The 24,339-nt window shown below is 40.1% G+C and overlaps 1 protein-coding gene, 1 non-coding gene and 2 pseudogenes across 2 annotated transcripts; 2 read left to right on the top strand and 2 right to left on the bottom strand.

Moving 5' to 3' along the window:
- Positions 1 to 6,345: 6,345 nt before the first annotated feature.
- Defa29 (defensin, alpha, 29) lies at positions 6,346 to 7,478 on the bottom strand. The gene is made up of 2 exons (NM_007844.2): positions 7,262 to 7,478; positions 6,346 to 6,635 (listed from the first exon to the last, which is right to left on the bottom strand). Exons 1-2 carry the CDS (start codon positions 7,431 to 7,433, stop codon positions 6,457 to 6,459), a joined length of 351 nt encoding a protein of 116 aa, NP_031870.2. The 5' UTR covers positions 7,434 to 7,478; the 3' UTR covers positions 6,346 to 6,456.
- On the bottom strand, positions 7,006 to 7,097 carry Gm23561. Its single transcript, XR_003947682.1, has one exon. It is a non-coding gene; the product is annotated as a small nucleolar RNA SNORA5 (small nucleolar RNA).
- Gm15302 (predicted gene 15302) lies at positions 11,241 to 14,034 on the top strand (annotated as a pseudogene).
- On the top strand, positions 23,029 to 23,230 carry Defa-ps16 (defensin, alpha, pseudogene 16; annotated as a pseudogene).

The following is a 24,339-nucleotide window of genomic DNA, read 5'->3' on the forward strand; positions in this document are numbered from 1 at the left end:
CTTGGGTTGCACACTAATCCTGCATATCCATTGTAGAAAACTGGATATACAAAGAATGAGAAGTTGTTCATCAAAGCACCCCAAATAGTACAGAACCTATGTCACTGATCTAGGACATGTTTTCAGAGTCCTTAAGATAAATTCCAGACTTCATCAATGCATTGACAAAGCAAAGGTTGATATTCAAAATAATCCACACAAGTCAAACATTCACTGTGTATGTACATGAACATGCTCTGCTCTCCTACTGCCCTGTAAGATATCATTACCAGAAGAAATGGATTTCAAACAACACACATAAATGCGTTCTAACTCATATTTTCTATTTTGACATTGTTCAGTACCATGGGCACAGGGATGAGTGGATCTCTAGGATTTAGAGAGTTTATTACAGAAAACCTCTCCAGCATGGTTGCCTAGTCAGTACTGGTGTCAGGAAGAAGCCAAGAGCTGAGAACAGGTGTGCAGAGGACATCCAACTATCCTAGCTGAGGAGAGGGGGATCATTATGAACCTGTCTGAACTAGAATGGGTTTTGATGAAGGATGTTTGTAAACATTAGAAACCAAAATATTTTTTCCCAATAAAGGTACTGATAACAATTTCCATTATACCACTCTTAGGGTCCTCAGTTCTTTCCCTGTTGTTCCCCTGAAAAGATTCAGAGTTCCTTAAAGTAGGGCATTTGTGTTCCAGTGTGAACATCTGCCTTAGTTCATTTTCTCTTATATAGCAGGACAGCACATAACAAGTCATATAATAATTGCATTTTGCATAGCAGTTGGTACCAATTTCCTATAGTTCTGGTTCTATGAAGTCTGGGGTCAGATGAAAGTGTGAAAAGATTTACTCTGGTGATGTCCCATTTTCTGATTTAAAAAATTATTACAATTTAAATTTAATCCATGTTCTTTCAGCGTTTTCTGAGTTTATAACACTGGGAGCTAGGATTTTTATAAAACAAAAGGTTTTAAATAATATCATCCTCATTTTTTAATCCCAGAGTCTTCACAAAGGCATACACCACATATTAATTTTAAGCTGTCTTGTTCCTGTATTGATCACGATGAACCAGAACAGTTCCCATGAAAGAGGTCCATTGTTAAAAATGTGGAAGGAATGAAGACAAGAAAGTGAAAGTTCGGTTGGAAACTCGGTCTTTTATCCGGGCCTTGTAGTAGGTGACCCAGTTTAATCACATCCACAGGTAATGCAGATGAGACATGCAGAGGGAATGTGCAGTGTTTGCCATGACAACAGACACAGTAGGGTCCTTGTTGACTGGGGATGGCATCATCACTGGATTCATGGGCTAGCTGTAAACAGCTTCTGATGCTAACACCAAATGTTAATGAATTACTTATAGTATGGATTTTCTACAGGGGACTGAAGTGAAAACTTGATGGTTCTTTGGAAAATCAGTTTTGTTGGAAGCTCTTTTGCTGGGGCAAACACAAGTAAAACACCGAGGCAGACTCTTGAAGGAACATTTTCCTGAAGCAGACACAGGAGAAAGGATGTTCTGCTAAAGCAAGCATGTGAAAGGACATGTGATGAAGGATTCTTTGCAAACAACACATATGTATTGGTCCACCTTACATGCCACAGCTGACCTCCATTTGTCAGGACTTCATGAGGGAAATGAACAAAAAAAATATCTGGTGGTGTGCTCTGACTATTTTGCAGCTTCAGTGGACTGGGGATAATCAGCAGAGTGATGTCAGCAAGTGTTCAGCATGTGTTCAGGCAAGACCCATGGAGGAAACATGGTATTTAGAGGGTATAAATAAGACTCGATGGACAGTGATGGAGGCTGAACTAGGCTTGCTTGTAGAGCTGTTGTGCAACTCTTCTTGGTCTCAAGGCTTAGAGATCTTCATTTCCCTGAGAGCTGAGAACTCCTGGCATTCCAGCTAGTGCTTCCTGCTGACTCCTGAAGTGGATGAGGTCTGCATGTATGTGCTAGGTAGCACCACTACTGCTGATTCCTGTTTACTATCCTGACTTTATCAAACTGGACTACTGATGCATCCTTGATGTACTTGCAAGTGGATTGAGTGGTTCACTGCTGACCTTGTGAACTGAACTGTGAATTTCAAGACAACACACATAGGAGTTGATCCATTTCCAAAGTATTCTTTCTTATCCACTACCTCAGGAGGGTGGTGGGCTAAAAGAGAGGTTAACACATTTAACAACCATCATGAAAAATAAGGGTTGGAAAAAAATTAAGTTACAGGGGACTTTGAGAAGAAAGTACATTGAATGCACATGGTGATATTAATAATCCCTGTGTAATAAGAAAGCAGATTATGAGTTTACTCTTGGTCTGCTTCCTTTACAAAACATAGAGATGAGCTTCATCCTGTAATACAAGTCTTAAGTCAATGTCTTCTGGTGGACTTCTTTTCATGAAAATATGTACCATTGTTGGATCTAGAGACACAGAGGACATTAGGCACTAAAATTAGACCTACCACATAAGAACAGAGGATCTGAGAGAAGTCCCATGCTTAGATGGGTGGGTTTGCTGTGCTGGATACATCAGAGCAAGCAGCTGGAACACTTTGGTGGCAAGAATCAGAGGACATATTTTTCCTCCAAAGATGTTAGGATTTTTCTTACTGCCTTTTCTTGTAGGTGTTTCTGGAATGCCCCTCCATACTGCCCATATGCTTATACACACTCATACACTTCTCTAATGTGTCTAGACTCTCCTAAGAGATAGAGTCAAATAGACTCTGTCATTAAGCTTAAATATTGAACTATAATAGGATCTACTCACAGTTTGCTCTCCTCTAACTTATAGTTAGTATATTTCAAACATATCTTGGAATCAAAAGTTCATGGCAGAAGGAAATCTCCTATACATATTTCATTCTCATGCTTGAAAGCACAGATGAGATATAAATAATCTAACAATATATGTATATTAATATTTATTATTCATATATTTATGTTTATTATTATGGCAGAGTAATTTCAGCTGAGACAGATGCTCCTACTAAGGCAAGACCCATGGAGGACACATGTGATTTGTTCTCTGTGTGTGTGTGTGTGTGTGTGTGTGTGTGTGTGTGTGTGTGTGTGTGTTTCTCTGTATATTTAAAACGTCTCCACTGGGGGTGGAGTGAGCTAATTCAAACGGGATTAGAATATATTAAAGGCAAGTTTATTGGGAAAATCCCCCTGAGTGGGATAGTTCACTGGACACAAGGACCAAGGCTAGGGAAGTCACCATGGGTAAAGTGAGGGGGAGTTGAGAAGGGAAAGAAAAAGAGAGAAAAGGTTTGAGGAGAGAGAGAGAGAGGTAGAGACAGAGACAAAGACATAGAGAGAGCACAAAAATGTCTAAATTATATGGGGAAGAGCTTCAGGAAAGAGCTGTTCACCCCCAGGTCTGGAAAATTCAAACTTGAGGGCAGGATATGCCAGGGAGGGACTGAGGAAGGCTCAGAGAACCTGGCAAAAAGGTCTGCTTCAATATATAAACTATGAACCTCAGTAACTTGTCCCATGGTCTGAAAACAAACACATATGTATTTATATAAGTGTGTGTGTGTGTGTGTGTGTGTGTGTGTGTCTTTGCTAAAATCTTTATGAATCTAGTTCCTTATCTCTAGCTATATTACCTCTATGCTGTGTGGCCATTCACGTGCTCTTTGATCATGTTAAGGTTCTCTACCCAAGAACTTCCTGGTCCAGAGATGCCTCAGGTTTTTCTCAGACAGCTGCATCCTTGGCCCCTGAGACTACCAGGAAAATAACAGAGAAGAGGGTGACCTCTCTCCTGCAGGATGAGGGAGCAGGAGCTAAATGTGTGAAGGCTAACTGGATGCAGAGGTCTCATGACTTTTTTTGCCAGTAAAATATTAGTAATCCCCCCAAAACACACAGGAGCCAATCAGATGCAACTCACAGCAAGGTCTTATTCTATTCCAGCTAGCTCAGCACACCCACCCCAAAGCATCACCATCATGCAGGATGGATTTGGTGTGGGGAAACCTGAATGTCTATGGGGCAACTAAGCAGCAAACAGGGAATATGTATGCAAGCATCTAATTGGAAAGTTCCTGTGGCCCTTAGTATAATTTGCTGCTGCTGGGATCATATCATAAACTTAACTTTTGCTCCCCTCTGCATTGCTCATCCAATAAATTGGTCTTAAGGGGTGGGCTTGTAACTTGGGGTGCATTTTGGCGGGGGGAATAACATGGAGTCCTGCTTGCTAGAGACCAATTTTTTTTCCTCTGCCCACAAAACCTATGCTACTCATACCAGATGTTGAGCAAGTTTTTAACTAGAAGGAGAAAGATATCTGGTCTTGTTGAGGTTGTAACATGGAAACTCTGGTTTCCTTGGGGATTAGCCTAGATACTGGAGCTAGGCTCAGGTTCTGTTAGGGGGCAACTTGAAAACTATTGCTTGGTACCAGTTTTTACTTTACCTGAGTGCAAAATTAAGTCAGGTTCTCTGAAATGGAGTCTGAATTTAAAAGATTTGGTGTCTTAGTCCCTGTCAAAAACGGGGGGGGGGGGGGCGCTTCCTTTGTTAAGCAGTTTCTCATAGTTTCTCATTTGAGTTTCAATTCAAACTTGGAGAGTTTTCAACTTATTCAAAGTCATCAAATTGAGGTTATTCCATGCCTGATGCATAGCCCCATGTTCTCAAATACTAGCCTTCATCCTCTATTAATTGTTCAGCATTTCACAGAACCAGATATTCTCACTGTCTGGAATATTTGTATTCTGGGCCAAGAACCCGGTGGTTGACTGATCACCTAATATGAGTATATACTTGAAACATTCCTGCCTATGAGACTGAATGAGAAGTCTTACTTCTATCTTTTATCTATAAGAAGTTGAAGTAAAGCTAATTACCAGGCAACAGGGTAAGTCATAATTTGCATATATTATCATGATTTAGTAAATGATTAAGGTAAATCCAGGAAATGGTGGCTGAAGTTGCATTGACTTCCACCCTGCTCTAAGGCACAAAACAAGGACAGGATCAATTGGCTAATTAAAGACTGTGGGATGCAGAGAGTTGTAAGGAGAAATGAATTATTGAAGCAGCTCCCCATCTTGTGGTTCAGGACTGTACATGCCATGAAAGTACATAAGTTTTTGTCAATAGCCCATCACTTCTGATCCTACAAATAAGCAACAAGCTGGCTGGAGAACAATTTTCTTTTTCCCCCACCCAGACAGCCTCTGCTTCTCACAGGTGATGTTGAGCAAGACATTCACTTGAAGGAGAATGATAGAGCCTTAAACAACAAAGAAGTCATGCATTAAAAATAAAAAATAACACCGCAGACATCTTCCAGTAACTCACCAAAATGACGAACACAAAGGGAAAGAGGAGAGGCACCCAGTACATGTTCTCTAGGCCTTTTAGGAAACATAGCGTTGTTCCTTTGGCCACATACATGCGAATCTACAAGAAGGGTGATATTGTAGACATCAAGGGAATGGGCACCGTTCAAAAAGAAATGCCCCATAAGTGCTACCACAGCAAACCCGGAAGAGTCTACAATGTGACCCAGCATCCCATGGGCATCATTGTCAACAAGCAAGTCCACATGGATTAAAAACTAAAATTAAAGGAAAAAAGGAATTGAACTTGGATGGATGTTGGATGAGTTTGCTAAGTGATGAGTATTATCCAAATAGGCTAACCGGTTGTTGCAAAATTTCAAAGAACTATTAAAAATAGCCAAGAAGTATATTTTAAAGTGTTCAACATTCTCATCAGAGAAATGGAAATTAAAAGTTCTCAGAGGTTTCATCTATACCTAGTCAGAATGACTAAGATCAAGAAAACAATTGTTCACAAGTGGGGGTGAGGGTCTAGGGAAAGGAGAACCCTCAGGCACTGTTGGTGGGATTGCAAGCTGGCATAGGAACCAAGGAAGTGAGTGTGGAGAATTCTCACAAAACTGCAGAGAAATCTCCATAGCACAGCTGTATCACTCATTGGCAAATGCCCAAGACACAGGGACCTCCCTCATAGTTACTTGCTCAACCATCTTTATTGCCTCTGGGATTTCAGCACCTATAGAAAGGAAAGGACATAATGTCCTTCAACTGAAAAAAATGGATCGTGAAAATGTGGGTCTCATTTTTGAGGGTGAGTCTTATCTAATGAACAGAAGAGTTGATAGAGAAGTAACTAGAGCAGAATGCCTGTCTCTTTGTATGTAACCTGCTGAGCATCCTTGATATGACTGCTAAATGTAACCAAGACTTCCTTTATAAGGGATTCACTGAAGATTCTACTACAAGGATTAGAAGAGTCCTTTCCAAGATACCTAGAAAACATCAAAGAAACATAAACACAGATGATTTTTCAGCAAGGAGTTTATGAGAGAAGGAATTGCAATTGAGGCTAAGCACAATGGGATCGTGAGGACCAAAAGCAAATGGTCATCTCAACCCAGATTCCACATTCAGCTCAACAGCCTTTATGCTGTGTATTTGGAGCTTGGGTGGTGATTGCAGTTTTATTTTGCCTTTCTTCGCACAATGGCTGCTTTGGGCACTGGGGGCATGTCGGGCACACAGGGCACTTCTGGCACACTTGGCACTTCTGGCACACTCGGCACTTCCGGCACCACGGAAACCTTCTTTGGGCTGAGGACACAAACAAAGCATCAGGTGTTAAGTAAAGAGGCCAGCAGTGTGTTAGTAAACACTCCTATGGAGATGTACTGTACATGGTACAGAGTAAGTTTGTTGTACTGGTGACATCACAGTCAGCACCATGGACACGAGACATTTAACAAGTATTGATCATGTACAGGACATGACACCCACACCATATTTCTTTAAAATTTCTGTATTTTCCTGACAGAACACATTCATGCAATGGCATTTGGTTTCTAAGTCAATTTTTTAAAGCAAAACAGATTATTCTTTCTTAACAAATTTATTAATCATGTATAAGAGGACTTATCAATATGTTCTATATTTTGAAGGTGTCTCACAGATAATTTTTTTATCTTGATGTCTGTGACTCCATTTATCCCTAAACCTATAATGGGGAACAGAGCTCAGGAGTCACAGGTAAATACATTTTTAAATGAAAAAACTTAACACTGGGTTGACTCTCACTGTTACTTCTATTAATAAGACAGAAAAGATCTTAGAGTATCAAGGGACAACTACCTGAACCAAGCTGTTATAGCCATGATTCCAGGCTCATCTTCAGTCCTGCCTCAAGAGACACCAAGCCTCCATCACAGGGCTTGAGCACTTACCTACATCTTGAAGAGCAGAGCCTTCTGTGCCTCCAAAGGAGACAGAAACAGCCTGGTCCTCTTCCTCTGGCTGCTCCTCAGTTTTAGTCTCTTCATCTGTGTTTTGGATAGGATCAGCCTGGACCTGGAAGGCCAGCAGAACGAGGGCAGAGAGGAGGACTAGTGTCTTCATGGCTGGGAGTCACCTGGAAGATTAGTGAGCAGGAGCTCAATGTGTGGAGAATGAGTAGCCATCCTGCATTTATAGGGCAGAGAGGCGTCCCCACTGAGAGAAGGTACTCATTGATGGGAACTGGGAGAGTCTGTAACCCTCAAGTTCTGTCTTTTGTCCTCATGGCTTCCAACATGATATTGCTCTGTGTGTTCAGTGCCTCCCACCACTCCCACTGATAATGATGAATTAGGCCTTGCTATCTTTCCCTGTTTTCCATCTGCTTGAGTATTTATCTCTCAGTGGTCGGGAAAGAAAAGAGATGTTCATTGCCTAATTTAATAAATAGATTAATCAAATGATTATTGGCTTTTGAACTTGGAGCCTGGACCAGACCTTGACCAGGTGGACTAGAGAGTCAGTTCTTTGCATGATTTAGGGAAATCACCCTCAGGAAGGACGATTTTGTGAATCTTTTCCTATGGGGCCACGAAACTAAAATGGCCTTATGTCACCAGTGAATTGAATTCAAGACAGAGTTTGTCAGAGGGAAGCTAGAGTGGGTTGTTCTGAAGAAGTCACAGTGACAGAACATATATCATAAGAGTGTGCTCTGGGTGCCTCTTCACTCCTGGGAACCATCCAGTGACATGTTTAGATTCCTATATGAGACCTTATAGGAACTTTTTTCTTTTGGGAAAGGAGATCAGGAAAAATAAAAAAAAATAAAAAACTACATCAATTTTTTTCTCCTTCCTTAAATTATTCATGGTAATTGCTATCTCTGAGTCTATTTTTAAAAACCAAAGTCCTCTTCCAATTGTTTGATTTTAGTTGTTTTTGAACTCTTCTAATACCTAGGAAAATCCTAGTGTCTATCATTATATGGCTATATGCATAAAATACTTATACAGATCCCACAGAGCTTAAAAGCAGCAGTAATTTTGCTTTTCTTTTGCAACAACCATGCACAGCCTACTTGTGACATGATTAGTAGATCATGCTGCTCACTGTCATGAAGTCTCTATGACAAATATCCTTAATTCCTCTATTTCTTTACAAGATGTTACTTGCTGACGATTCCTTTGTGCTCATTCTGCATCTTGATGCCTAACCAAGACTTGTCCAGCCATTGTTGGAATAGTCCTACAATTTTCATGATTGACTCCTACACTTTTGTTTATATCTAAGGTGTGATACAAGCTGATAATTCAGGGCACCAAGAATGAAGAGAAATTAAAATTACTGTTCACCTTGAGACCTGGAAATTACATGCCATTTACCCATGGTGCTGTGAGGATAAGTCAAGAGTCTCTGGAATGCAAGTGTCAGACTCCTAAATCAAACTGTTTTAAACACAACCCTGACACCAGGTAGTAGCAAATGCAAAGATGAGCACAATTTCCAGGTGCAAAGTAAAATGAAGAAGCTCAAATGATGATGCTGCCCTGGCCCACACTCTTCACTTTTTGTAGCCCTACTTTATATGGATGTACTCACAAAGACCTCTCTCATGTGATAAGGTCATATATTCTTCTGAAGCAATCTCATTCAGAGAATCACAAGACACTTCAAGAAGGAATAGCAATGAGTCCATGCAATGAGAAATAAAGTAAAAGTCAAAGAGAAAGGCTGTTCAAAAGGTAAAATATCAGAACAACAAGAGCAAGAAGCTGAGCACAAGGAAAGCCAGTAACTGAAATGAAACAAACAAAAAAACAAGAGGACTTAGTAGGTGAGAGTCTACAGACAGGCCTGGTAAACAGAGTTCAAGTCTCAGGCACTACAGAGTGGAAAGAGCAAACAGCCTGCCACTAGCTGTCCTCTGACCTCCACATTAGTTCTGTGGAACACGAGTTCTCCCTACATATATAATAAGGGAATAAATTTAAAATGAATTTTAAGAAAATAATAACCTTCACAAGACAGACAGCCCCTGATTTAATTATAGAAAGCATGGTTTTGTCCAAAGAAAGGTCCCCTAGGTTAGCCTAATCCCAAAGAGTCTCAAGCAATTCATTTTTCTTGGCCTTGGACAAACATTGAGGAATTGCTAGTTTATATAATAACTGATAATTGCTGTAGTTTGTGATGCTCAGAAGACATGTCCCGATTGAAATCGCATCACACCATCAACATGGTATTTTCCACAAGTTCCACCCCAGGAGCTAGAGGACATCACTTATCGCTACAGAGGACCTCTGAAGAAATTGCAGTGAGCAACCTGTGATATCATGAAAAAAATACACTATAGATGCAGAGCCGGCGGTCAACCCCATGGTCCCTAGAGGACTCTCCGCACGATTTTAGGACTACTAGTGAGTGAAACACAACTTCTGTTCCAATCCAATAGCGTGGGACCTGAGATAGCATTAGAGAAGAAGAAAACCTGACCAGGGGCACAAGTCCCTTCTGGTTGGCACCAGCACCGGGTCACCTTGGGCGTGGAGTCTTTGTACATGTCTAGGGTCCCTAGGGGACTCTCCATGAGATCTTAGGACCACTGGTGTGTGGAACACAACTTCTGTTCCAATCCAATCGCCGGGGACCTGAGACAGCATTAGGGAAACAGAAAACCGACCTTACCAGGGCACAAGTCCCTTCCAGTCGGCACCCGCACCAGGTCACCTTGGCATAGAGTTGGCATACACCCCCAGGGTCCACAGAGGAATCTTAACACGATCTTAGGACCACTGACCAGAGAGCTTCCCACTCCTCAAAGGAGACACCACTTCCAGGCACTGTAACATGCCCAGGATCTTAGGACAATAGGATCCCAGGATAACAGGAGCTGGGTAACACCAGTATTTCAGGGTCTCAGAGGAACTTGACTGCCAAGAACTCTGACACACTCAGAATCTCAGGTTCACAGGAGCCCACAATCAAAGGATCACAGAGAAAGCTGGACTCTGAGGAGTCCTGCATCAACTGGGATTATAGGAAGGAAAGGCTCCAATCAGATATATTGAGGACAGCAAATACTTGAGATAATCAGATTGCAGGAGGCAAGCATATGAACAGAAGCAACATGGCATTATCAGAACCAAACTCTCCCACCGTAGCAAGTCCTGGATACACCATGACACCAGAAAAGCAAGACATGGATCTAAAGTCACTTCTTATGATGATGATGGAGGACTTTAATAAGGAAATACAGGAAAACACAGGTAAACAGCTAGAAGCCTTTAAAGAGGAAATACAAAAATCCCTTAGAGAGTTACAGGCAAACACTACTAAACAGGTGATGGAATTGAACAAAACCATCCAGGATCTAAAAATGGAAGTAGAAACAATAAAGAAAACCTAAAGGGAGACAACTCTGGATATAGAAACCCTAGGAAAGAAGTCAGGAACTATAGATACGAGCATCAGTAACAGAATACAAGAAATGGAAGAGAGAATCTCAGGTGGCAAAGATTCCATAGGGAACATGGACACAACAATAAAAAAAAGGCAAATGCAAAAAGATTCTAACTCAAGTATTTTTCTTTCTGTGCTGTGAGCCTGTGGGCAGGCTGGGGAGGGGCCCTTTGGCCCTCCCGCCTGGGAGCCAAACTCCCACCCTAACAGAGACCCCAAGTTTTCTGTGTTAAGGGGCGTCCGCTTAAGCCCCGTGGCATTTTCTCTTTTGGTCGGTCTGTCGCAGCTTTTAGGCTTATTTGGGCCAGTTTCTAATGGCTGACCTGGTGCCTATCTCGGGCTACTGAGAAGTTAGGTCCTAATCAAGTGCTTGCAGCAAATGGGACCCAATTGTTGAACCTCTCCTGCTTTGCTTCGGATTGGTACTTGAGTGTTATAACTAAGGAGAAATATGATTCCCTTTCTGGCTTCGAGGATGTGTTTAATCTTCGACTCAGCTGCGTGCTCTCCTCATAATTCTGAAACTGGAAAGAACATATTGAGCTTGGCCTGCTGTCGTTTAGTTGATCTATTGTTTGTTTGGAGAAAATTCATCAGTGGGAAGACTAGTTGACTGTACATTGGACTTGGACATGGAAGCTCATCTCACAGATATGGAATCATGTGGGGGTCCAACTACTTCTTTAGCCGGTTAATCTAGAAACACACATGTGGAAGATGATAATGTTGTATTTATTGAATCAGTACATCCTCCAATATATGCTCCAGCAATACCTAATAAAAGAAACTTTGTATTTGCTTCCTCAAAATATGAAAATCCACGAGGAACTGATTCCACAATTTCCCTTTCTTGGAGAGATTTGACTTCTCAGAAGGGAGATATATGTGAAACAATTGTAATTGATGATGAAGGGGACACAGACAAAAATAGTGGGGAGGAGAAAAATCCTACCGACTTTATTGAATGGGGACTGAATGGAAATAAAAATAGTACCAAACATCTGGATTTCCCCATTGCCAGTCTATCAAGAAGCAAGACCAAGGCTGCAGTAGGACCTTTTAATCCCGGTAGGATTGATGTCACAGATGCATTTCAGAATGGAAGATTTGCAGTTCATCACAATCCTGATTCTTATATCTCCCAGTCACCATCATTTCCTCATAACCAGAAACAACAAAAAGTGGATTCTTTTTCACCAGTGGCCTCACTTCCTAAACAGAATTTCCAGCCGTTAAAGCAACAACATCTTACTAAACCTGCTAATAAAATTACTTGTGCAAACTGCAAAAATCCTTTACAGAAGGGGCAGACAGCTTATCAATGAAAAGGATCAGCTCACCTCTTTTGTTCAACCACCTGCCTTTCTTCTTTCTCCCAGAAGTGGACTCAAAGGACACGGAATGTAAAGTGTAAAAAAAAAATTCTCCTGTGAGAACCACAACTATTGTTCCTCCAGTGGAGCCAAGCAATCCTTACAAGGATTTTATAATGCATCGCCATCTCTCTATGAAAACTGCCAGAGTCTTAGGAAAGAAGTTTTTACTAAGTCCAGATGTATAATCTGTAATTAATTAGGAGAGGTTCGCCATGAAATCAGTGTTAACAGTATAACACATAAACTGTGCAGTAATAATTGCTTTAATAAATACAGATTGACGAATGGTCTAATAATGAACTGCTGTGAACAGTGTAGCAAGTAAATGCCCAAGAGTACTGGGCACAGCATTCTGATAACAGGTCAGCAAAAGAGATTCTGCTGCCAGAATTGTGCTGATGAATATAAAGAGATAATGGAAACAAAATAAAAAATACTGCTTTTACAAAATAGATAAAAGAATGCTATCAGAGAAGAAAGTGAAAAATGATTACATGAATCATCAGGTACACTTTCAAGAACCACAGGAGATGTACCCGAAAAAAAGGAAAAATCTTCAGAGATAATAAAAGTCACAGCAGACTAGCCTAGATACATCATCAGAGGAACAAAATGTGAATTTACCTTGTTCTGTGGCAGTAATTCCTCATACATTTAAAGAGCAACTAGGAGACAAAAATTCAGAGGAGTTTGATATGTCCATTGTACCTTCTTTGAATCCAGGTTCATGGCCCCGAATTTTGAATATGAAACAACATGAATTTCTTGTCAAAAACAATCCACCTCAAATAAGAAATTTTAATTTTCCAAAAGAGAGTGCAGGCAAGACGTTTTCAGAAACATATTATACCCGAGTTTTTCCAAATGGTTAAAAGGGCACCAGACCCTGGCTCCTCTTCTCAGCCTCGAAAGACTCTGTGTTTTGCCTATATTGCAGACTCTTTGGGGAATGAAAAAATCAGCTGAGAAATGAGAATGGGTGCAAAGATTGGCATTATCTGTCACATCTTAGTAAACATGACGAAAGTGAAATGCACATGAACAATAGTGTTAAGTATTCAAAATTAAAGTCTGACTTGGAAAATAAAACCAATGAAGCTACAAAAGGTGGGGAAAATTGTGTGCAACTATTGTACACATAATGTCCTGTCTGCTCTACTTATGACAGTGTCTGCATTACCCAGACACTGTCATGAAAAGTTTTGTACCATACACTGTGAAAGAGGAACTTACAGGAGATCATTAGCAATATGTCTAACAGCAAACAAATAGTAAAAAATGTTCCTGTTCTAAACATAAAAACAATGTGTGAGGGTGTAGACATTCTTGCAGACTTTAGCAAAGGCAGTTTGACCTTTGTCACTATTAGGGCTCTCACCTTGTAAAATGTTGTTGGAGGACTTGCACTTAATGTCCTAAGAGCAAGAGGTGGCAGGATGCATATGTAACAAGCTAAAGAAAATGTATTCTGGCCACAGGGTGGTGGTATGCACCTTTAATCTCAGTACTCAGACACAGAGAGTTGGATATATATGAGCTCTAGGCCAGCCTGGTCTACAGAGCAAGTTCCAGGAGAGCCAAGGTACACACAAACCCTATCTTGAAAAACCAAAAAAAAAAAAAAAGGAAAAAAAGAAAGAAGAAAATGCGTTCAAACAGCTTAAGAAACAACAGCTGTTTGTTATTAAACCAAATTGAGTTTTATTTCTTTAAAACATTTTTTATTTGTGCAAAACAGTTATTTCTTGTGGTAAATAGAAGTAATTCGTGTTTTATTGATTTTATATTTTTGTTTTCAACTTAATGTGTAAATGTTTTAGTTTTGTTATGAGAATTATAAAGAATATATAGCTATTAGTATAACTATAAGAATTAAAATGTGGAATTAGGGAAGCAAAAAACCCGGCCTGATCAGGGGCACAAGACCCTTCCGGTCCACGCCAGCACCGGGTTACCTTGGGCTTGGAGTTTGTGGACACACACAAGGTATACACAGGACCCTCCACAGGATCTTAAGACCTCTGTGAGTGGATCACAACTTCTGCCAGGAGCAAGTTCGAACAACAGATATCTGGGCACCTTCCCTGCAAGAAGAGAGCTTGCCTACAGAGAGTACTCTAAACACTGAAACTCAGGAGAGAGCTAGTGTCCCAGGTCTGCTAATGGAGGCTAATATAAACACCTGAGAACAAGATCTAGCCAGAGACAACTACAACAACTAACTCCAGAGATTACCAGATGGCAAAAGGCAAACTTAAGTATCTTAGTAACAGAAACCAAGACCACTCACCATCATCAAAACCCAGCACTCCCACCCCACCCAGTCCTGGGCACCCCAACACACCTGAAAAGATAGTCCCTGATTTAAAAGCATATCTCATGATGATGGTAGAGGACATAAAGAAGGACTTTAATAACTCACTTAAAGAAATACAGGAGAACACTGCTAAAAAGTTAGAAGACCTTAAAGAGGAAGCACAAAAATCCCTTAAAGAATTGCAGGAAAACACGACCAAACAGGTGATGGAATTGAATAAAACCATCCAAGACCAAAAAAGGGAAGTAGACACAATAAAGAAAACCCAAAGTGAGGCAACGCTGGAGATAGAAAACCTAGGAAAGAAATCTGGAACCACAGATGCAAGCATCAGCAACATAACACAAGAGATGGAAGAGAGAATCTCAGGTGCAGAAGATTCCATAGAGAACATCAGCACAAAAATCAAAGAAAATACAAAATGCAAAAACATCCTAACTCAAAGCATCCAGGAAATCCAGGACACAATGAGAAGACCAAACCTACCGATAATAGGAGTAGATGAGAATGAAGATTTTCAACTTAAAGTGCCAGCAAATATATTCAACAAAATTATAGAAGAAAACTTCTCAAACCTAAAGAAAGAGATGCCCATGAACATACAAGAAGCCTACAGAACCCCAAATAGACTGGACCAGAAAAGAATATCCTCCCGACACATAATAATCAGAACAACAAATGCACTAAATAAACATAGAATATTAAAAGCAGTAAGGGAAAAAGAACAAGTAACATATAAAGGCAGGCCTATCAGAATTACACCAGACTTTTCACCAGAGACTATGAAAGCCAAAAGATCCAGGGCAGATGTTATGTAGACACCAAGAGAACACAAATGCCAGCCCAGGCTACTATACCCAGCCAAACTCTCAATTACCATTGATGGAGAAATGAAAGTATTACATGACAAAAATAAATTTACACAATATCTTTCCATGAATCAAGCCCTTCAAAGGAAAAACAGAAAAAAAAACAATACAAGGATGGAAACTACACCATAGTAAAGGCAAAAAATAATCCTTTAACAAACCTAAAAGAAGACAGCCACAAGAACTGAATCCTAACTCTAATAACAAAAACAGGAAGCAAAAATTACTTTTCCTTAATATCTCTTAATGTCAATGGACTCAATTCCCAAATAAAAAGACATAGATTAATAGACTGGCGACACAAACAAGACCCAATATTTTGCTGCTTACAGGAAACCCATCTCAGGGAAAAAGACAGACACTACCTTAGAGTGAAATGGCTGGGAAACAATTTTCCAAGCAAATGATCTGAAGAAACAAGATGGAGTAGTGATTCTAATATCGAATAAAATCGACTTCCAACCCAAAGTTATCAAAAAAGACAAGGAGAGGCACTTCATACTCAACAAAGATAAAATGTACCAAGATGATCCCTCAATTCTGAATATCTATGCTCCAAAAGCAAGGGCAGCCACATTCATTAAGGAAACTTTTGTACAGCTCAAAGCACACATTTCACATCACACAATAATAATGGGAGACTTCAACACCCCACTCTCTTAATGGACAGATCCTGGAAACATAAACTAAACAGAGACACAGTGAAACTAACAGAAGTTATGAAACAAAATGGATTTAACAGATATCTACAGAACTTTTATCCTAAAACAAAAGGATATACCTTCTTCTCAGCACATCATGGTACCTTCTCCAAAATTGACTATATAATTGGTCAAAAAACAGGCCTCAACAGATACAAAAAGATATTGAAATTGTCCCACTCATCCTATCAGATCACCATGGACTAAGGCTGATCTTCAATAACAACATAAATAATACAAAGCCAACATTCACATGGAAACTGAACAACACTCTTCTCAATGATACCTTGGTCAAGGAAGAAATAAAGAAATTAGAGACTTTTTAGAGTTTAAAGAAAATAAAGCCACAACATAACCAAACTTATGGGACACAATGAAAGCATTCCTAAGAAGAAAACTCATAGCTCTGAGTGCCTCCAAAAAGAAACAAGAGAGAGCACATACTAGCAGCTTGACAACAAACCTAAAAGCTCTAGAACAAAAGGAAGCATATTCACCCAAGAGGAGAGGACCAAAGGAAATAATCAAACTCAGGGGCAAAATCAACCAAGTGGAAACAAAAAGAACTATTCAAAGAATCAACCAAAGGAGGAGCTAGTTCTTTGAGAAAATCAACAAGATAGATAAACCCTTAGAGAGACTCACTAGAGGGCACAGGGACGGAATCCTAATTAACAAAACCAGAAATGAAAAGAGAGACATAGCAACAGATCCTGAAAAAATCCAAAACACCATCAGATCCTTCTACAAAAGGCTATACTCAACAAAACTGGAAAACATGGATGAAATGGACAAATTTCTAGACACATGCCAGGTACCAAAGTTAAATCAAGATCAGATTAGTGACCTAAAAAGTCTTATATCCCCTAAAGAAATTGAAGCAGTCATTAATGGCCTCCTAACCAAAAATAAAAGCACAGGACAAGATGGCTTTAGTGCAGAGTTCTATCAGATACTCAAAGAATATCTAATGCCAGTTCTTCTCAAACTATTCCAGAAAATAGAAACAGAGGGTACTCTACCCAATTCATTCTATGAAGCCACAATTACTCTGATACCTAAACCACATAAAGACCCAACAAAGATAGAGAGCTTCAGAACAATTCCCCTGTGAATATTGATGTAAAAATACTCAATAAAATTCTCGCTAAGGAATCCTAGAACACATCAAAACAATAATCTATCATGACCAAGTAGGCTTCATTCCAGGGATGCAGGGATGGTTTAATATATGGAAATCCATCAACGCAATCCACTATATAAACAAACTCAAAGAAAAAAATCCACATGATCATCTTGTTAGATGCTGAGGAAGCATTTGACAAAATCCAACACCCATTCATGATAAAAGACTTGGAAAGATCAGGATTCCAAGGCCCATACCTAAATGTAATAAAAGCAATCTACAGCAAACCAGTAGACAACATCAAAATAAATGGAGAGAAGCTGGAAGCAATCAGACTAAAATCAGGGACTAGACAAGGCTGCCCACTTTCTCCCTACCTATTCAATATAGTACTTGAAGTCCTAGCCAGAGCAACTCGACAACAAAAGGAGATGCAGGGGATACACATTGGTAAGGAAGAAGTCAAAATATCACTATTTGCAGATGATAAGATAGTACATATAAGTGAACCTAAAAATTCCAACAGAGAACTCCTAAACCTGATAAACAGTTTCAGTGAAGTAGCTGCATACAAAATTAACTCAAACAAGTCAATGGCCTTTCTCTACACAAAGGATAAACAAGCTGAGAAAGAAATTAGGGAAACAACACCCTTCAACAATAGTCACAAATAATATAAAATACCTTGGTGTGACTCTAACTAAGGAAGTGAAAGATCTGTATGACAAGAACTTCAAGTCTCTGAAGAAAAGAAGATCTCAGAAGATGGAAAGACCTCCCATGCTCATGGATTGGCAGGATCAATATAGTAAAAATGGCTATCTTGCCAAAAGTAATCTACAGATCAATGCAATCCCCATCAAAATTTCAATTCAATTCTTCAACAAATTAGAAAGGGCAATTTGCAAATTCATCTGGAATAACAAAAAACCTAGGATAGCAAAACAGAGCTAAACAAAGAATACTCAACTGAGGAGTACTGAATGGGTGAGAAGCACTTGAAACAATGTTCAACATCCATAATCATCAGGAAAATACAAATCAACACAACTCTGAGATTCCATCTCACACCATTCAGAATGGCTCAGATCAAAAATTCAGGTAACAGCAGATGCTGTCAAGGATGTGGAGAAAGAGGAACACTACTCCATTGTTGGTGGGATTACAAGCTTGTACAACCACTCTGGAAATAAATCGGGCTGTTTCTCAGAAAATTGGACATAGTACTACTGGAGGATCCTGCAATGCCTTTCCTGGGTATATATCCAGAAGATGTTCCAACTGGTAAGAAGGACACATGCTCCACTATGTTCATAGCAGCCTTATTTATAATAGCCAGAAGCTGGAAAGAACCCAGATGTCCCTCAACAGAGGAATGGATAGAGAAAATGTGGCACAATTACACAACAGAGTACTATTCAGCTATTAAAAACAATGAATTTATGAAATTTCTAGGCAAATGGATGGATCTTGAAGGCATCATCCTGAGTGAGGTAACACAGTCACAAAAGAACTGACATATGTACTCACTGATAAGTGGATATTAGCCCACAAACTTAGAATACCCAAGATACAATTTGAAAACACATGAAACTCAAGAAGAATGAAGATCAGAGTGTGGATACTTCGCCCCCTTCTTAGAATTGAGAACAAAACAACCATGGAAGGAGTTACAGAGTTAAAGTTTGGAGCTGAGATGAAAGGATGGACCTTCCAGAGGCAACCCCAACCCGGGATCCATCACATAATCACCCACCATAAGCAGACACCATTGCATACACCAGCAAGATTTTGCTGAAAGGACCCTGATATAGCTGTCTCTTGGGAGGCTATGCCAGTGCCTGGCAAACACAGAAGTGGATGCTCACAGTCAGCTATTAGATGGAACACAGGGCCCCCAATGGAAGAACTAGAGAAAGTACGCAAGGAGCTGAAGGGATCTGCAACCCTATAGGTGGAACAACAATATGAACTAACCACTACCCCAGAGCTCATGTCTCTAGCTGCATATGTAGCAGAAGATGGCCTAGTTGGCCACCATTGGGAAGAGAGGCCCCTTGGTCTTGTAAACTTTATATGCCTCAGTACAGGGGAACACCAGGGTCAAGAAGCAGGAGTGGGTGAGTAGGGGACTGGGGGGGGGGTATGGGGGACTTTCGGGATAGCATTTGAAATGTAAATGAAGATAATACCTAATGAAAAATTGGAAAAAATAACATTTAAATGCTGTGGATATTCAGTACTTCTTATCTAAAGTAAGAATACTAATTTTTATTTATTGGAGACATGGAACAGCTTTGTGTTGTAAATTCATAGAAACCATGATAATTTGAAACTTTTGGTAAACCAGGCAGCATTCTCAAGGTATGTAATATGTACAGAGAGTTTATATTAGCTGATACTTACTAAGTGCTAAGATCTTTTCTCTCTGGATAAGAGGTTTTCACAATAACTCAATAAAGTAGCCAAGTTCATTGACCAATGTTTTGTGGGTTTGTAAAGGCACTTTAAAGAGTTTAAATGCCATACTCAGAAAACACTAAAGATTAGGCAACAGGGCTATGGCCAGATTCTTATACTTTACTGCTATCCCATATGCCACCTTAACTTCTGTGTTTTAGAGTAATGCCTTCTGTCACTTACTGGGATTATTTGTGTTACCTACTTAGGACTTGATAAGAGTCTAAGGTGGAAAGACATCTCTTGACAGATGGTCTTTTTACTATTTCTTGGTCTCTGCCTCTGCTAATTATCTCACTTGAGATTTGATGTGAGATCACCAAAAAAAACCCCTATTCTCTAGAAATATCTGAAGAAAGGGTGTTATTTTTGCCAGTTATCACAGGTAATAACTCACATATATGATCCCTACTACAGAAATAGAGTAGATTATTAAGAGTAACTCTAGATCTGTTGAGTTTTTGCACTCTGGCTTGTGATAGAAAACACATACAGAAATGAACACCCCACCTGTCTTAGAGTTCAGGATATAGTGCAGAAGAGCATAAGAATAAACAAGTTCTCAAGCTATAACCCATCTTTTCAGCACTTTCTGTGGGTCAGCAGAGTCCTAATGCCTGTGAGGAAGGAAGAGTGGTAGCCCTCCCATGTGCACAAGTGTGTCATGTGTACTATTCGAGGGTTCATAGACCACTGGCAGTTAACGTCCATTCTTTTTAGGCCATGTTTGAATATATGGTGATGCTTGAACAAGATTTAGTACAAGGAGAAATAGCAATGGACTACAAAGAGCTCCTTCATTTTTCCATCATCACTTCAGTGTCTCTGATTCACCTGTCCATCCACAGCCCTTTTTCCAATGCCTCCTTTGGCATTCACATGTGATATCACATGTTGGAACATTAAAGGTCCTGAACAAGCTCTATGAAAAGGTGGAACATCCTCAGTTGTGACAATGGGTGGTAAGAAAGGTAACACTGCCTCAACCACAGGATGGGGGAGGAATTTTTCTAATGCCACTAAAGGACAAAAGCTTGAGGTTTACATATTCAAGTTGAAAACAAGAAAACTCAGAAATATTATCAAAGAAAATCAAATACCAGGGTGTTTGGAACAGGAAACAAAACTGGACAAAGAAAAATGTCAATCTTTAAGGAGATTTTTAACATATGCTACAAAGAGAAAATTTCTAGACTTTTTGATCAGCAGCTAAAGATTAATTAGAGAAAATGAGGGCCTGGAAGCATGGCTCAGATGTAGAGAATATTGGGTGCTCTTGTAGAAGTTATAGATTCAGTTCTAACACTCACATAGCAGCTCATAGCATTCTGGACCTCCAGTTCTAAGCTTTTGGGCTCCCTGCTCTCCACAGACAATAGCCACGCACACACATACAGTCTGGCAAATCACTTATAGAACAAAAATAAGTGACTCTTCCTTTAAAAATGAAAATCAAATGTGCCAACTACTCTCTCAGTGGAGCATTTGACCAAACACAAGTACACACACTTCTTGTGTCAAAGCATGAGAAAAATATACTGTTATAATATTGAAATATCAATGTTATCTATCAGATTGGGATGAGGAATATAAGAAAAACATTATAGTACTTGTGTCAAACTGCAGTAAAACAATAAAATTTCAGCAGACAGTAAATTCACAAAGCAAAAAAACTGCTTTCCCCCAAGGCTCAATATACCTATTAGTATGTAAGTAACTGTGTGCAGTTCCACAGATAGAGGATTCTGGTCTCTACTTTCTCTGGAGTCCATGAGTAAGTGTCTTTCCTCAAGTGAGACAAACTAATGCTACTGGGGCTTGGGTAGGAACAAAAAGAGAGAACATAAAGCAATAAGAAAATGAAAAGATGGTGCAGACTAATTTTCATTGCTGTACTTAAAAAGGACATACTTCTCTATGGATATATAGTGCTAGTTCAGCATTCTCTGGGACTTCAATGACCAGTTCTGTCTGGACACTAGAAGGAAGGGTACAATGTGAAAATACGTAATAAAAATCCTTCACATGACCATGGTAGTTTTTTGAGCATAAATATTTTTAAAAGTGCTACTGAGATCAACTCTGTAATGATCAAGAAAGACAATAATGTGTATGAAATATAAGGTATGCTTCCTTTCTGTGTGTGTGTGTGTGTGTGTGTGTGTGTGTGTGTGTGTGTGTGTGTGTGTGTGTTTTGAAACAGGGTTTCTCTGAATAGCCCTGACTGTCGAGGAACTCACTTCGTAGACCAGGCTGGACTCGAACACAGAAACCCGCCTGCCTCTGCCTCCTGAGTGCTGGGATTAAAGACATGTTCCACCATGACTGGCAAGGTGTGCTTCTTAACTCATAAATCAAAGTTTACAGATGTATTCAAAAGTTCATGTCCCATTATACATGTATATATTTAGATATAAATAGATATCTATCTATCTCTCCATATATATGTATGTGTGTGTAATTTTATGTGTGTAAAATACTATTCTCACTGCTTAGCTAACTATTGTACAAAACTGTATATAAAAATATTTTGACAAATGAATAATAATAATTAACACATAAATATGAGCTGGCACTTGTGACAGGGTGACTCCATACAGTGACTGAGAACAGCAGGAAGTTCTGTACCTTTTGGTGTGTATGTACTGTGAGAAAGGGGATGAAACTCATAGAAAACAGAGGTCATGTATGATGTGATGACACTTCTTAAGACTGGGTACTACCTTATGACCCTCTCTACATTGTGGATGTCATCTCTTGTAGATCAGTACTCATTTTCTGAAAGTAAAAACATTGCAGAATCTCAGACATGTGGAATGACGCATGACTTGAGGGTCCCAAGTATGGAGACTCTCCTGGACCGCACTCTTGTGTGATGTGTGCTGCCACTTTGGCTTCAATAAGGTCATCTTACTTTCTCTATAATGGCCCCAAGTAGGGGATTCACAAAGTTATCCCTCATGAGGAGGATTGATAATACCTGAATCATGCAAAGAACTAACTCTCCAGTCTACCTGGTAAAGGTCTGATCCAGACTTTCTGAGAAGTACAGGCTTCAAGTCCAGATCATAAAAATGCTTTGTTCCATGAGCTTATTAAATTAGGCAGTGCCCAACTCTTTTCTTCCATAACCACTGAGAGGTAAATACTCAAGCAGATGGGAAACAGGGTAAGATAGCAAGGCCCCTTCATCATTATCAGTGGGAGGGGTGGTGTCACTGAACACACAAAGCAACATCATGACGGTAGCCTTGAGGACAGAGGAACATCAAGGGGAACTTCAGGGTAACAGCCTCTACCAGTTCCCATCAAAGAATGTCTTCTCTAAGTGTGGACTTTTCTCTGCCATATACATGCGGGCTGACTAATCACTCTCCACACATTGGGCTCCTGCTCCCCAATCCCCCAGGTGACTCCCAGCCATGAAGACACTTGTCCTCCTCTCTGCCCTTTTCCTGCTGGCCTTCCAGGTCCAGGCTGATCCTATCCAAAAAACAGATGAAAAGACTAATACTGAGGTGCAGCCGGGGGAAGAGGACCAGGCTGTGTCTGTCTCCTTTGGAAACTCAGAAGGCTCTGATCTTCAAGAAGAATGTGAGTACTGGTGCTCAGTGTGATGGACACTTGCAGTCTCCTGAGATTGTGATGAAGATGAGCCCTAGAATCCTGGTAGAGTAATGTGGCTCCCTTAGCAACTCTATTTTAATTCCTTTTATATTCTTAACAGTAACATAACAACAACCCTGAGATTACACCTCCCTCCAGTCAGAATGGCTAAGATCAAAAATTCAGGTGACAGCAGATGCTGGCGAGGATGTGGAGAAAGAGGAACACTCCTCCATTATTGGTGGGATTGCAAGCTTGTACAACCACTCTGAAAATCAATCTGGTGGTTTCTTAGAAAATTGGACATAGTACTACCGGAGGATCCAGCAATACCACTCCTGGGCATATATCCAGAAGATGTCCCAACCGGTATGAAGGACACATGCTCCAGTATGTTCATAGCAGCCTTATTTATAATAGCCAGAAGCTGGAAAGAACACAGAACCCTCAACAGAGGAATGGATACAGAAAATGTGGTACATTTACACAATGGAGTACTACTCAGCTATTAAAATGATTGAATTTATGAAATTCCTAGGCAAATGGATGGACCTGGAGGGCATCATCCTGAGTGAGGTAACCCAATCACAAAAGAACTCACACAATATGTACTCACTGATAAGTGGTTATTAGCCCAGAAATTCAGGATACCAAAGATATAAGATACAATTTGCTAAACGCATGAAATGTGGACACTTTGCCCCTTCTTAGAAATGGGAAAAAAAACCAACCATAGAAGGAGTTACAGAGACAAAGTTTGGACCTGAGACGAAAGGATGGACCATCTGGAGACTGCCATATCCGGGGATCCATCCCATAATCAGCTTCCAAATGTTGACACCATTGCATACACTAGCAAGATTTTGCTGAACGGACCCAGATATGGCTGTCTCTTGTGAGACTATGCCGGGGCCTGGCAAACACTGAAGTATATGCTTACAGTCAGCTATTGGATGTTTCACAGGGCCCCCAATGGAGGAGCTAGAGAAAGTACCCAAGGAGCTGAAGGGATCTGCAATCCTATAGGTGGAACAACAATATGAACTAACCAATAAGCCCCACAGCTCTTTTCTCTAGCTGCATATGAATCAGAAGATGGCCTAGTCGGCCAT

This window comes from Mus musculus, chromosome 8 (genome assembly GCF_000001635.26).
Source record: "Mus musculus strain C57BL/6J chromosome 8, GRCm38.p6 C57BL/6J".
Lineage (NCBI taxonomy): Eukaryota > Metazoa > Chordata > Mammalia > Rodentia > Muridae > Mus > Mus musculus.

What these genes read in the sequence shown, in the direction of transcription:
- Defa29 (NM_007844.2), bottom strand. Translation starts at nt 7,433, where the DNA reads ATGAAGACACTAGTCCTCCTCTCTGCCCTCGTTCTGCTGGCCTTCCAG. An exon ending in CTCTGCTCTTCAAGATGTAG is followed by an intron (nt 6,636 to 7,261) that starts GTAAGTGCTCAA and finishes TTGTGTCCTCAG; the next exon opens with CCCAAAGAAGGTTTCCGTGG.